Below are 14,694 nucleotides of genomic sequence, written 5' to 3' on the forward strand. Positions count from 1 at the left end.
CTGTGTGTCTGGTTCAGAACCTCCATTTATCTCCAGACTCCAGACGGAGGAGCGAGCTTTCAGAAGACGGCCGTCAGGGTCCAGGTCGTCCAGATTATTTTGGGGAACCTTTAAAACACACGAGAGCCCGAGATGAAGGGGAAACGGTCAGTTCCTCCACTTCAGAGAGTCCCCTCCACACCTCTCTCCCTCTCTCTCTCCCTCCCTCCCTCGCTCTCTCTCTTCCAGTCTCTCTGCGTCGGAGGGGTAAGTGTTGGATTCCCGGGTACCGCTGTTCCCTGCGTACGCTGCAGAGTCCCGAACAAAGATGGCCGTCAGCAGTAGTTCTACCGGAGAAACAGAAACATCACGGTCAACGGGAAATCAACACTGCGAGCAGAGACCTGTGGTTCCAAACCTGTTCTGTTTCTTTTTCATAATAACTACAATTGATAACAAATTCAGCATATTTCATAATTGTAACAAGGAATTATATGTTTGATCCAAATAAGATAAGACTTTATTGATCCCCCATTAAAGCTACATTCTTCTACTCTTACACAGTAAGAGTAGAAGAATGTACACTACATTTCACAATGTATACTTATAGTGTGTGTGTGTATATATATATACACACATATATATATATATATATATATATATATATATATATATATACATATATATATATATATATATATATATATATATATATATATATATATACACACACAATTTTATTCTAATTGGCAGGCCAACAGTAAAAAATATGAAATAATAATAATAATAATAATAATGATGATAATAATAATGAAAATAAAAATAATAATAATAATAATTATAATAAACAGCTCAAATATTTATTGAAAAATACTAACAATTTTTTTTAAGAAAATTAGATGAGGTGTGCAAAGTACCTGCATGGAAATATAAAAATAATAATAAGAACCTTTATTTTTTTGGCACCTTTCATACACGACATGCCACTCAAAGTTCTTTATATTAAAAGAGCCGTCAGATAGTGGCAAGGCCACCAAAACAAAAAAGCAAGCAGAGCAAAATGCATTTACAAAGTAGGATAATGAAATAATTAAAAGAATGAACTAAATTAAAAACAGGGTAAGAATAAGCGCTCCTAAGTTATTACTTTCTTATTTCAATGGAGTCTTGAATTTCACTATCATGACACGGAAAATGCGCAAAATAAAGAATAATAATAATTGATATAGCTGCAGGCAGCAATACGCAGGGTCCAGGATGGTTGGCCCTTCATTAAAGTTCAATGGACTGGTGTGCTTTGTCTCTCTGTTCGGGTGTGTTTCGCGATGAAGAAGTTCATTCCTACTGACGATTTTAACAAAAGCAATCGGGGCAGACCCCCAATAATAGCGATCAAAGCTTCCCCCCTTTCGATAGGTCAAAGGTCGATCTCACGCACCACGGTCTTCTGACCGCACATTAACGGAAACAAGCCCGGTACGTTGTTATCTACTACGAATCGGCTCAGTCGGATATTTGTGTTTATCAAATCCATCGGTGAGCATTTGAACAGTTACTGTAACTGGGTCAAAGTTCAAACTCTTTGAGCTGCTTAGATATACAGGGATGTATTTGAACGTCTTGTTTTCCATCATCACTACTCACTGAAGTGCCTTCACCGTCTTGTGTCAACATGTCGATTCCCGCCAGCTGCTCCAGGGTCAGACTGCTGTCGCCCACCTGCGCGCGCACACACACACACACACACACACACACACACACAGATACACACACACACAGATACACACACACACAGATACACACACACACACACACACACACACAGTAAGGAAGGCTGGCTCGACATCACCGCTGACCACTGAAGTCTGTGAATTTTTCCTTCTCCCACCTGCTCTGAGGTCATGGAGGTCATCTGTCCCGGCATCTGGCTCATGGCGCCACTGCCGCCGCCCGTCACCATGGTAACCCCCAGGTTCATGCCGTTTGTGTTGTTGTTGTTGTTGTTGTTGTTGTTGCTGCTGCTGCTGCTGCTGTTGTACATGCTGCTGGGGTGCGGAGCGTACTGGGAATGGGACTGGGGCGGCTGGGAGTACAAACTGGCATAGAGACAGTAAATGATGATCATTACTTCTCTAGATTATTAGCTTAGGACTAAAATGACAAATAAACAAAACAAAATACAATTTGTTAATTCAACATTCAATCAAAACTAAAACCTGTTCTATTATTATTATTATTATTATTATTATTATTATATTAATCTGTTAATTATTTTCTTATTTATTATTTCTTTCCGTTGTTGTTTCATTCTTTATTATTCTATTCAAATTAATTTGCGAAAAAAAAAGTCCAACAAAGAAGTGGACGGTACAGATGCTAATGCACAAGACTTGTGTCAGGACCTACCTTGCAAAGTGAAGCCATTCAGGAAGTAATTCCCATTTAATGGTTTAAATGATGTGCTACCTCTGAGTAAAACACAGTCTATGATGTTTTTGACCTGATCTTTAACTACTTTCCTTCAGGTCAACATCTTCCCATGTGTCCTTCTTTTGAGTAACTGCACTGTAGATGTAAATATTAGACTATTTATAAATAATAAAACAATATCTTTATAATTTACAACATATATTTGTAAATACAAGATCATTTCCTACCTGTTTCCAGCGGGGAGGTTGGGGCTGTGGGCCCAGCAGCCGTTGATCTCAGAGCCGGTCTGGTAGCCCGACCCGCCCTGGTTTTGGACCTGCTGGAGCATGGGGTTGTGGCCCACTCCCATCCGGGGGGACAGCAGGGGGCTCTGGGGGCTGCTCCCCCCGCCAGGGAAGCCCCCGACCGGGTCCTGCTGCTGGTGGTTCAGCCCTGGAAGTGGAGCGGGCCGGTTCAGTCACTGATCAACTGGATTGATTTAAGACGACCCATGTAGGACCATTGGCGCACAAATGGTAGGAGACGAACAGAGGAAGCAAACTATGGCTTTTACAGTCACCTCCCATTTCTGAAACTCAATGAAAAATATATACCGATCAGCCATTAAACATTAAAACCACCACTAATAACCACTAATATTGTGTAGCTCCCCCTCTTGACGCCAAAACAGCTGTGACCCGCGACCAGCTGTGACAAGACCTCTGAAGGTGTCCTGTGGTATCTGGCACCAAGACGTTAGCAGCAGATCCTTTAAGTCCTGGAAGTTGTGAGGTGGGGTCACCATGGATCAGGCTTGTTGTTCCAGCACATCCCACAGATGCTCCATCGGAACAGACCCTGACCCCACCCATCCACATGATGTAGAAGAAAACATGATTCATCAGACCAGGCCACCTTCTTCCATTGCTCCATGGTCCAGTTGTGATGCTCACGTGTCTGATTCACTGTCACTCGTCACTGTTTCACCACTTTGTGCTTCAGTAGTTCTTCTGTGGGATCCAACCAGACGGGCTGGACTTCACTCCCCACCTGCATCAATGAGCCTTGGGCATCCGTGACCCTGTCGCCGGTTCACCGGTCGTCCTTCCTTGGAGCACTTTTGGTAGCAAGTAACCACTGCACAGCGGGAACAGCCACAAGAGCTGTTCGACTTCTGAGAGGCCAAGCTTGGCCCTGTATACCGTCGGATGATGATGTCACAAAGCGCCACCGCCCCTAAAAGTCGTCAAGTCGCGCCAACGCTCTTCAATTCGCAGTCAAATTGCGACAGCTTTTCCAATAATTTCTGCTCCAAATGTACATCGATATTACAAGATGTCTGAAACGTCGTGTCGTTCAGATACTTTTACCCCGAAAAACGGCAAGAAGAATAAAAATAATAATAATAATATACAGTGTTAATATAGCCGCAGGCAGTAATACACAGGGTTCAGTTTCGTCATGTTGGGTGTGTTTTACAGTTTCCCGGGTTCTCTGAAAACGCATCACAAGTTTCAAATTAACGCAGCATGGGCTCCCCCCCCGAAGTCGTCTCCCGGTTGCTCGTCTCGGGGAGCAACCACCATGAGGTCCACACAGCACAACCCACCTGTCTTTAAAACAACCGTCCTTGTTTGCCAGTCAAGCAGAACTTCTCATTGTTAAAACTCACCGTGTTGTCCGTGGAAACAGAGCTGCACTCTCAGTGACGGGTGGCCCTTTGGTGCCGTGTCCGGCCACGTCATTTATTTGTTGATTTTTTTTTTTTTTCCTTGGATTACCTTTTCAGGAAGTTGCGTTTTCGTGAAATACGACAAACGTTGCGGTATTTCTGTGAGCGATTACCGTGGCATGTCTTCTATTTTTCCGACGCCTCCCCGGATCTTGAACGCATCACCCGCACATTTTAGTAGTTTTGACTGGACGCGGTGACAGGTTTCTAAGGACAGGTTTTTATTGTATTTTTCATTCATCCGGCAGAGTAATGTGGATTTAAAACATCAACCCAACAGATGGACTGACATCTACCAGGTAAGAAGCATGACGTGTGACGTGTCAGTTAACCAAGACCAAGTGAATAGTTTGGGTCAAAGTTGTTTGGTTTTTCAGTAAAATCTGCTCCGTGTGTGGATCGATTTGGATGAAACTTCAACCACAGGATTTTAGTGACAATGTGGTTCAAATAAGACGTCAACCGTGTTTGTGTGTTATGCCAGAGTTGGTGTTTCAGATAGTTTGACTAGAAAATTCAGAGAATTTTCCCCCTGAACAAAAACAATAAGGGTGCATCCTATTTTGTATTATTTATTAATACAAGTTTTATTTGATCCCATTATCATAGTAGCATCAAAACTAACAAAGGAGGATCATTTTATATTAATCACAGTTAATCGTCACCTAAAGTTTCTTGCCGTCACGTACCGTAGGACACCTGGTAGGAGAACTGCTGCTGCTGCTGCTGCTGACCGCCCTGGGGGATACGTGGGTTGGCCCCGCCCATAGGTGCAGGGCCCGAGGCGGCCATGCCGGGGGGCACGCCGAGGCCCTGCACCCGCATCATGAGCGCCCGCTGCTGGTGCACGTGCATGTGCTGCTGGTGCACGTGCTGCTGGTGCACGTGCTGCTGCTGCTGCTGCTGCTGCTGCTGGCGCTGGCGGAGGTGGTTGCTGAGGTACTCACGCTGGGCCAACATGTGCACGTTGAGGTTTCCCTGGAGGACGCACACACAATCACACACACACAGGCACAAGCACAGACACACACACACACACACACACACACACACACACACACACACACACACACACACACACACACACACACACACACACACACACACACACACACAGGCACAAGCACAGACACACACACACACACACACACACTCACACGCACACACACACACACACACACACACACACGCACACACACACAGGCACATGCACACACAGGCACATGCACACACACGCACACAGGGTGAATATACACACACGCTGTGACAGACAGTTTTAAAGCCATATTTACACCCAGACAGGCAGATGTATAGATAGATGTGTGGATGTATGGATGGATGGGCAGACAGACCAAAAGGTAGACAGACAGACAGACAGACAGACACTGACCTGGTTTGGAAGGTTTGACCTTAGAGGTAGATTCATGTTGGATGCCCCGCCCATCTGCGCCACCATTGGCTGACGGTTCTATGGAGGACACAGCGACGGCCAATTAAATATTTAGAAAAACAAGCAAATTCCATTCCTGCACGCTAACTGTGTTAGCGCAACACATGGCTGCAGAGGGGATCAGCTAGCTTAGCTCCTGTGAAATCAGGCAAGGGCACCTTCCGGCATCTCAACAGTTAAGTTAAGCAAAACAAGACGAGTAAAAATAACAACATCTAGCACTACTATAAACTTTAATTGCTGTAGAAATTGAATTTCTCCCCAAAACAGGGCGTCTTAGATTTGCATTTATTAAAATAATTTAACATTTTTTAAATAATATTAATAATGAAAATATTTACTTAAAAAATGTAAGGAAATATAAGACAAGACATCATCTCTCAAGAATTAGGATCCGCCGTACATTTAGGCTTTAAGTACATCGGAAATTTTGACCTCAAAAGTTACGACAATTCAATGACGTTTAAAGATTACAATTTGGAAAACTTAATTTAAGACATTTTAAGACTTTTTTAAGGACCCGCAGAAAGCCCTGAGAAAAAAACATCTTTCCCTTAGTATCCCTTCAATGCCGTGAAGCTTTGGATAATTTGTCACTCCATGTATGTGTATTGCGTTGCCATGGTACCAGCTGGGCCTGGAGCCGGTGCTGTAGCTGCAGTCTCAGGTTGTTGGGCTGGGGCGGGCCCGGACCGGGGCCCCCCGGCCTCATCCCGCTGGGACGGACCCCCCCGGGCATCCTCATCATGGGGGGGTAGCCGGGCAGCCTTTGCTGGCCCATGGGGCCCGCCATACCGGGGCCGTGGTAGCCGGGGCCCTGGGGGGCCATGGGGGCCGCCTGGCCCGGGTAGTGCTGGCTGTACATGGGGGGCTTCATGCCCCCGGCCGTGGGGTCATAATGGTCCTGGTCCGATTGCTGAACCTGATACACACACACACACACACACACACACACACACACACACACACACACACACATATGAGTGTGTACATGAGTTTGTGTGTGTATGTTTACTGTTTAGTGTGTGTGTGTGTGTGTCTCTCACCTGTCCTGCTAGCGTGGGGATTCCCAGGATCTTGTCGATCTCCTCCAGACCCTCAAAGTCCTTCAGTGCAGAGTACAGCTGGCTCAGCAGAGCGCCCTCGTCTGGCGGACCCTCGGGAGCCGCCCCGAAACACAGCGCCTCCCCCTGGGGAACACCATACGACGGCCTGCAGCGTAGGCGCACACACACACACACACACACACACACACACACACACACACACACACACACACACACACACACACACACACACACACACACACACACACACACACACACACCTTGAACCTCTGACTGAATGGAAGTCGATGGGAAAAGAAAAAAGTTTCCACTAGAAATACAGAGTCATCACATCTCCCGGACTCACTGTTTCACCCAGGTACCTGTTTTGGTTTCCATAGTGATCCATGGCCATCATGCGGTCGGGCCACGGTGCCGTCTGATTGGGTGGTGCTTGCTGTGGGGGGTAGGCTGGGTTTGCCATCTCCATTTCTAAATGGAAATGGACAAAGGAAAGAGGATTTTATTACATTTTTCCCAAAATCACTTCACGAGTTTGTGAAAATCAAAATGTTAAAAGTAAAAGTTTTGGTAAAAACATTGTGATGCGTCAACAACCCAGTCTTGTAGCACTGAATTACAGGCTTTGGCAAATAAATGGTTGTGTAATGTTTCTCCCTGATTGTTGATTATTTTGTCCACGGCACCTCAGTATTATGATCGGTCACACCAGTGCCAACAACTTTATGCAAATGACAGCACAGAGCGCCAGGCCACAGCCAATAGGAGGGAAGATACGCTCTAAATGCGCTGATCCTTGGAAAATGGACGCCCGGACAACTGTGTATTGGTCGTGATCGGACAATTTTTATTCTATTTTTTTATGAAACACGTCGCTTAAACTATCGATAAAGTAAGGAACACGTCATTTCATGCTCCTCCAATAGGGACAAATATTTATTTTAAGGGACAGACAACAAAGTGTATTTAAGTAATATTAATAAGGTTTAACGTTTGGGTTTAATATTAAAAAAAAAGTATACACGGACCCATCTATCCATATAATGTATATTAAATATGGAAAGGGAGAGAGCTTTGAAATATTTGACACGCCCACAAACGCCAGGTGCACAGACGCCCCGTCGGCGCCGGCGTCACGAGAAGAACTTTGCTGGTGTTGTTGGTAGTTCTTCTGGCTGCCAGTAGGTGGCAGCATTTGACAACTATGTCAGATAAACCCTTGACGCACGCCCTCCCGCAGCGACTCTTCCTCAAGTAAAACTACAGACACCCTGACACCGAGTCACTCCAGTCAAGTGGAACAGCCAGTAAATGCTCTTAAATGTAGTAAGAGTGAAAAGCAGAAATGAAGTAAAAACCTCACCGCTCCCCATCATCTGCACGTTGACCATGGTTCTGGTCCCAGGCTGCGCGCCGCCCCTCACATGGAGTCCAGCGTTCATGTTGGGGGCCATGCGACCGGGCCCCGCCCCCTGCTGCAGGGCCTGTCCCATCATGGGCCCCACGGCCACTCCCACAGGCCCCTGGGGGACCCAGCTGGGCTGCCCTGCGGGGCCGTGCGCCGAACTGCCGCCCGCCATGCCTGGGGGAGGAAGGTGTAACGGGCAAGAAGGTCTCACACAGAAATCAACGGCATCCCCTCGACAAGACACGTTTATCTGTTTTGGAGGCAAATTTTGTTTTTGTCTATTTTTTTTTTTTTTATGTTTTATCCGCCAGGACAGTGGAGCATTGAAGTGCTGTGAGGGCAGTTTGCCGTGTTCTGAAACTGACCCCCCGCTGTGGAGGGAGCCGCCCTCCCCCTCTCCCTATTTGCAAATCGAACATATTATGATTGTAATTTGGCAATAGATAATATCATCTCCTCGAGTAAGATTTAGATTTAGTTTCCTTAGTTTCTTGCTTGGGTGGAAAATTAAAAAACGTAAACCTAACTCGCCGAACCGCAGGGGGTTGTTATTCGACCGGTTGGTTCCCGCGCCAGTTTTCCTGTGTTTATATTTTGGATCTGTTTTCTTCGGTGTGCTTCCTACGCGTATGGAACGAAATTGGATACCACTGAGTAAAGGCACTGTCCAGTTCTGTCCAGTTCCAAAACAGTAGAACCTGGGTGTTTTTGTGGGGATACTTTATTTGTAAATAACAAATCCTGCACTCGTGGAACGGGGAGACAGACGCTGCATTACATCACGTTCTGTTATCACACTGTTATGATGCGTCTAAAGTGCACATTATAAACAGAAGCATCATCTAAACGTTTCAAGTCAAATACAAATGTCCACCTGAAGCATGAAGTCAAAACTTTTCTCTTCAGGATTATTTATTATTATTATTATGGGATCTCTCTCTCTCGCTCTTCCTCATCACAAGGCGATACACGCGATATAAATCAATGCGCATTACGCTGGTTTTTGATTAAACACATTATTTGTGAAGAATACATTTTTTTGCTTGAGAACTATTTTTTGTTGAGTGGCTGTTCATGTGAAAGCTGTGAAATCGTTGTTCAAGCTGTTTGTTCTGTCCGCGTACGTCTCCCCCCCCCACCCAAACAATGAAAATCTGTTCAACAAAAAAAGATCCTCATCTTCTAAAAAAAATAAATGAAAAATTCCCTCACCGGCGTTGGCCATAGCAGCTTGGTTGGCCATGCCCCCGTGGTTTCCCATCATGCCTTGCTGCTGCTGCTGCGGCAGGAGGGCGTAGGGGCCGTTGGGGCGGTGCTGAGCAGGGAAGGGTCGGGCAGCGCCGGAGATTTGGTTTGGGCCCACGCTGCTGTCTAGAGACATGCTCCTGACCGGCGGTCCGCCATGCCTCGGCTGGCCAAGCCCCGAACCGTTAAAGTCTAAGAGAGAGAGAGAGAGAGAGAGAGAGAGGGGGAGAGGGGGAGAGAGGGGGAGAGAGAGAAAGACAAGGGGGTGGAGGAGGTGGTGAGAGACTGAAATTGTGCATCAGTAAAAAGGAAGGTCTGATATGAAGAGCCACTTCAAGATATTCCAGAATCCAATTCCAATTCTTTTTACCTCTTTATTTTTATTTCTTTAAAACACACGCATACTTGGCGTCGTGTCGTGAGAACAACGAGGAAAACGAGATTTCGGGTCAGTGATCATGTTCTGGGATGTTTGCTGATCAGCGTCACCCCTGAAGTGCAACTCATGTGTGCCTGGCTGGAGCAAAACATGGAAGGATTTTATATTTCTGGACCTGGAGTTTTCCACCTCCGCTAGGGAGAGCTCCTATTTAAAAATAAATGAACTCAAACAGCTTGAGTTGGATGTGCCAGGTACAACGTCAGGTTCTACTCAATACATTATGCGTCATTACAACAAACATTTTTTGGGCAAATTTTTCTTTTTAGCCACTTCCCAATCCGTTAAAGTCAACATCTTTGTGGTACCGTCCACCGGTCCACCGACAGTCGGCCCGTGCTCGGACTCACGTTGGGGGCCCGCGCCGGGGAAGGCCCTCTGCTGCGTGCCGGGGGTCCCTGCAGGGGGGCCGGCCTCGCCGCTCTCCTTCATCTGGAGGAGGTCGTTGATGATGGTCTGCTTGTCCACGGAGGAGCCCCTCCTCGCCAGCGGGTGGCCTGGATACAGCTGCTGCTGCTGGACGCCGCTCTGGAGGTCCTCCAGGAAGTCCTCCAGCTCACTGGCCTGGGGTCGGCAGCAGGACACCAGGTTCAGATGGGTAGGAGCAAGGAGAGGAAGCAGGGGCATAGGTAGGTCAGCAGGTGGTTAGGAGGGAGATAGGAGGTTGGGTGAAGGGGGTAGGCCGTAAGCAAATGGGTAGGTAGTTACATTACATTACATTACATTACATTACATTTAGCAGACGCTTTTATCCAAAGCGACTTACAATTATTCAAACAGCGACGGACGCAGCCATCAGGAGCAATTAGGGGTTAAGTGTCTTGCTCAAGGACACTACAGCATGCTAGCAGGAGGAGCCTGGGATCCAACCAGCAACCTTTACATTACTAGACCACCAGCTCTACCTCCTGAGCTACCATCCCCATCCCCAGTTGGTTAGTGAGGTAAGCAGGCGGTCAGGTGAAGGTAGGTAGTCGGTTAGTTAGGTAAGCAGGCGGTCAGGTGTAGGTAGGTAGTTGGTTAGTTAGGTGAGCAGGCGGTCAGGTGTAGGTAGGTAGTTGGTTAGTTAATTAGGTATGTAGGTGGTCAGGTGTAGGTAGGTAGTTGGTTAGTGAGGTAAGCAGGCGGCCAGGTGTAGGTAGGTATTTGGTTAGTTAGGTAAGCAGGTGGTTAGATCGATGTCGGCGGTTAGGTAGGTATAAAGGCGGCCAGGTGTAGGTAGGTGGTTGGTTAGTTAGGCAGGCTAGTAGTTGCTGTGAAGTTTTATTTCAACATTTTTATTCAAAACGATCAGGATATTTTTCTCCAAAAAAAAAAAAAAAAAAATGTTAATGGATTCTGTCTGTCTGTCCAGGCAGCTCAGTCATCGCAACATGAAAGAAGTGTATGACAGGAAACAGTAAGTCTCCAGTGTTGCTGTGGTTGTGCAGGTTAAGGTGAACTTTGTGCAGCTTAACAGGCGCGCCACGCCACGCCCCCCCTCCAAATTGGAGTGGAATCTTCCGGAGGCGTTACCTCTGGCTGATGAGATGAGGAAGAGCTTTAAATAGCCCGTCGGCGCTAATGAGGTCATGTGTGATGTAAGACAGACGCTCACAGCGCTGTTTAGTTAACACACACAGCAGATATGGATATGTCTCTCTCTCTCTCTCTCTCTCTCTCGCACACACACACACGTGCACACAATCTCCTTCCAGCACGTAGGCCTACGTACAGCAGTACAATGCCACACACACACACACACACACACACACACACACACACACACACACACACACACACACACACACACACACACACACACACACACACACACACACACACACACCAGGATGACCTACTGTTGACCAGATTCTGTAACATTGTTCTCTCTCTCCTTTCCCTCATCCATGTCCACACTATGACAGCTCCGGTTTATTCATCTCAGCTTTCCTAGAAAGCATATTGTGGGGGGCGCGCGCGCGCACACACACACACACACACACACACACAAACCACTGTTTTATCATGAAAACCCTTTGAGCTCTAAATTATTTCAGTCATCTTATAAATAAAAATGTTAATGACCCTAAACGGCGCCAGCGGTTCACAATATAGCTGTTTTTAATCTGCATTTTACCATTTCTCTGCTTAAGCCGTGCACACTGTTGGTAAAGTAACGCGCAGACACACCGACATCACTAGACATGGTTTCTCCTCCTGTCAGGTCTCGCGCTGGACATCCAAGTTGCATCGATACCCAAAGAGCCGAAACATTCCGTGACGTTTCTTTTCAATGCCTAAGAGGTCAATCTCTACAGTGTCAGGGAGCCAGAAATACCACCAAAGGTTTGTACTGAAAATACATGTTGCTTTAGTTTTTGTGATCATTTTTCTATTATTTTATAGCAGTAAAAGGGCCTTTAACTCAGGGTTTCAATTTTAAGAAAATTGGTAATGCAAACGGTATTGTGTAGAAGTGATATTGAAAGACGTTGATAGCGCAATCGACAATCATTTGCAAAACAATAATCAGCAGGAGAGAAAGAGATAAACAAAAAATAAAGATACAAACAACTAAAAAGTGCACCAGAAACAGTATGATCGTACAGATAGAGATAATAGAGAACTTTATAAGTTTGTTTTTAAATCGAAAAATCTCTAAAGATGGTGGCACCAACAGCATAAGACGACATCAACAGCTTTGCATTCATCTCTTAAAGAATATCCACCAACGGCAGCCAATCCCGCTTGTCTTAATGTGACGGTGACTCTGGTACCGCCCTGTATCCCACGGCAGGGTGTGGAGGGCTCCGTCTAAATGGGAACTCCCCAGCAGGAAGTAAGGTCCCTCCAGGCCAGCGCCAGGCAGCAGCTCAGCGCCAACACTGGGCAGGTTCTCACCCCCCCCGGTGTTTACCACAGCCTTCGCTCGTCAACACGTGAGCAACAAAACGCAGAGGAACGAAAAGCTGCCAGGAATCCTCATCCTGCATTCGCCTTTGACAGGGATAAAAGCATTCTAATACGTACGGTTACTGGTGAGCCGTCGGTTTTCACCATTAGGTTCGACAGGTGGGTTTGTAGGTAGTTTGGCAGTGGCTGGATTGACAAGGTGGTCAGTTTGGTTGGCAGCAGGTTAGGAAGTATGTGGGTGGTTAAGCGTGTGAACATTGTCAAGCCACTGTCTTTAAACTGTATTATGCTCCAAAGGCAGCCTGTGTTAATGAACTAAAACATTGCTCTTCAACCTCCTCTGCCTCAACAACCCAAGTGTTAAGGACACTTTTGGATGGTTGTATGGTGGGATATTTGAGCTGAAAACTAAAGTCGGGTAGTATTTTAGTTACCGCAATATGGTCACATTGTTAAATGTTGTGTTTTAATCAATACCTCTACCTGCTCTGTCATAATCCTGGTCATAACTTATGAAAGCACCAAAAGTAATCCTCATTGTCAAATTATAGATGCATTCATAAAATAATATTAGATTTTGATATTGGATTTTGTCAATGTCGTCCAGCCTGACTTAAAAGATAGAAATTGAGACCATAATCATGCAGGTACATCATCATCTTCATCGTGATAACTCACCTGGTCAGCCATGTTGAATCCCGGATCATGTTTTTCCGTCTTGATGGCGACCATCTTGATTCCGTCCCCGGGCTCAATTTTGACGCCCCTCTCCAACAGGGCGTTGTCGTCCTTATCCAACAGGTAGCGCAGCAGCGCATTGTCCTTCTTTTTGGGACTTCCTGGCTCCTGCTTAGCAGCCACCTCGCCCATAGCCGCCATGTTGTCCCCCACGGCGCCCTCTTGTCCCACGGGGTCTTTCCCGGTAGCTTCCGCCGTGAGCTTAGCGAGCTCTACCGGCGAGGTGCTGTTCTGCAGCAGCCTGTGTAGAATTTTGTGTTTCTCCTTCAGCGAGGAGTGATTGTTCTGACCCGCTCCCAAAGCGGCGATGACCACGCCCCCGACTCCCGCCATGAGGTCCTTGCAGTTCTGCTCGTCTCCGGCGTTTGGTGAGCAGGGCTCTGCACGATCCGACTTGTTGGTGAGGAGCTGAAGAAGTTTGGTGTGGCCCTTGGTAGTCAGGAGACGGCTGGGGGTGTCTATGAGCTCCCCGAGTCCTCTGTTCCCCCCCAAGCCCTCATCTCTGGACTCCCCAACTTCCCCGTCATGGTTTTGAGACGCCACATCTAGCTGCTCCCCGTAGCTCCCAAATAAATCTGCTTCTGCATTAGCGATGTTCTTAGCTGGCTTGCTACCGTTGACACTGTTGCTACCTGAGAGGTGTCTCTGGGGCCCAGCCGGATTCCTCTCAGCTGACTCCAAACACCGCCCCTCCGCAAGAACCCGGGAAACTCCATTACCCTGGCCGATGATCTGTCCGGTGCTGCTGCTGCACACGGACAGCGGGGAACGGAGCCCCCCGATGCCAGGGGAGAAGGGCCGGTGGGGGCTGCTGCTGCTGCTGCTGCTGCTGCTGCCCACCAGGCCGGGGCTCTGGCGTTGGTGGGGGGACAGCATTGAGCACTGAGCCCCCGATGTGACCCCGGGGCTTCCCTGGGCTGAGGGGCTGCCCAGCCTGAGTGAGTAGGCGCTGCCCTGAGGGGTTGTCGCCACGAACCCCTGACAACCAAAGCCCCGGCCGAGAGCCAAGTTGGGGGGGTTGGTGTTGCTGCTGACGGTGGCGTCAGGGGAGGGGGAGGGGCCTTCCAGAGTGGGTGGAGTCATGCAGGGCGCGGCACCTGTTGTCTGGCCAGTGGGCGCGTCTAGGTTCATGGCACACGTGTTCTGTTCCCTGGAACAAACAGGAACATTGATTTCTATCCAATATCCACTAAAACAAATCATAATAATATACACTGATCAGCCACAACATGAAAACCACTGACAGGTGAAGTGAATAACATCTCGTTCAAATGGCACCTGTCAAGGGATGAGATATATAACGCAGCAAATGAAGAGTCAGTTGTTGAAGTT

General features: G+C 47.3%; 1 protein-coding gene across 1 annotated transcript in view; it reads right to left on the reverse strand.

Annotated features, from left to right (window-relative positions):
- The window catches only part of LOC307237751 (nuclear receptor coactivator 2-like), a 52,939-nt gene continuing 38,245 nt past the window's right edge, over positions 1–14,694 (reverse strand). The window contains exons 10-22 of the mRNA XM_080010515.1: positions 13,303–14,512; positions 10,080–10,293; positions 9,258–9,482; positions 8,001–8,219; positions 7,000–7,108; positions 6,617–6,782; positions 6,199–6,492; positions 5,511–5,588; positions 4,810–5,098; positions 2,637–2,841; positions 1,868–2,075; positions 1,624–1,698; positions 1–326 (exon numbers count right to left, since the gene is read on the reverse strand). Of these exons, the coding sequence (XP_079866641.1) occupies positions 315–326; positions 1,624–1,698; positions 1,868–2,075; positions 2,637–2,841; positions 4,810–5,098; positions 5,511–5,588; positions 6,199–6,492; positions 6,617–6,782; positions 7,000–7,108; positions 8,001–8,219; positions 9,258–9,482; positions 10,080–10,293; positions 13,303–14,512 (3,304 nt within the window). The 3' untranslated portion in view covers positions 1–314. The remainder of the gene's footprint in view (positions 327–1,623; positions 1,699–1,867; positions 2,076–2,636; positions 2,842–4,809; positions 5,099–5,510; positions 5,589–6,198; positions 6,493–6,616; positions 6,783–6,999; positions 7,109–8,000; positions 8,220–9,257; positions 9,483–10,079; positions 10,294–13,302; positions 14,513–14,694) is intronic.

The sequence above is a fragment of the Zeus faber genome (genome assembly GCF_960531495.2).
Source record: "Zeus faber genome assembly, chromosome: 12".
NCBI classification, from domain to species: domain Eukaryota; kingdom Metazoa; phylum Chordata; class Actinopteri; order Zeiformes; family Zeidae; genus Zeus; species Zeus faber.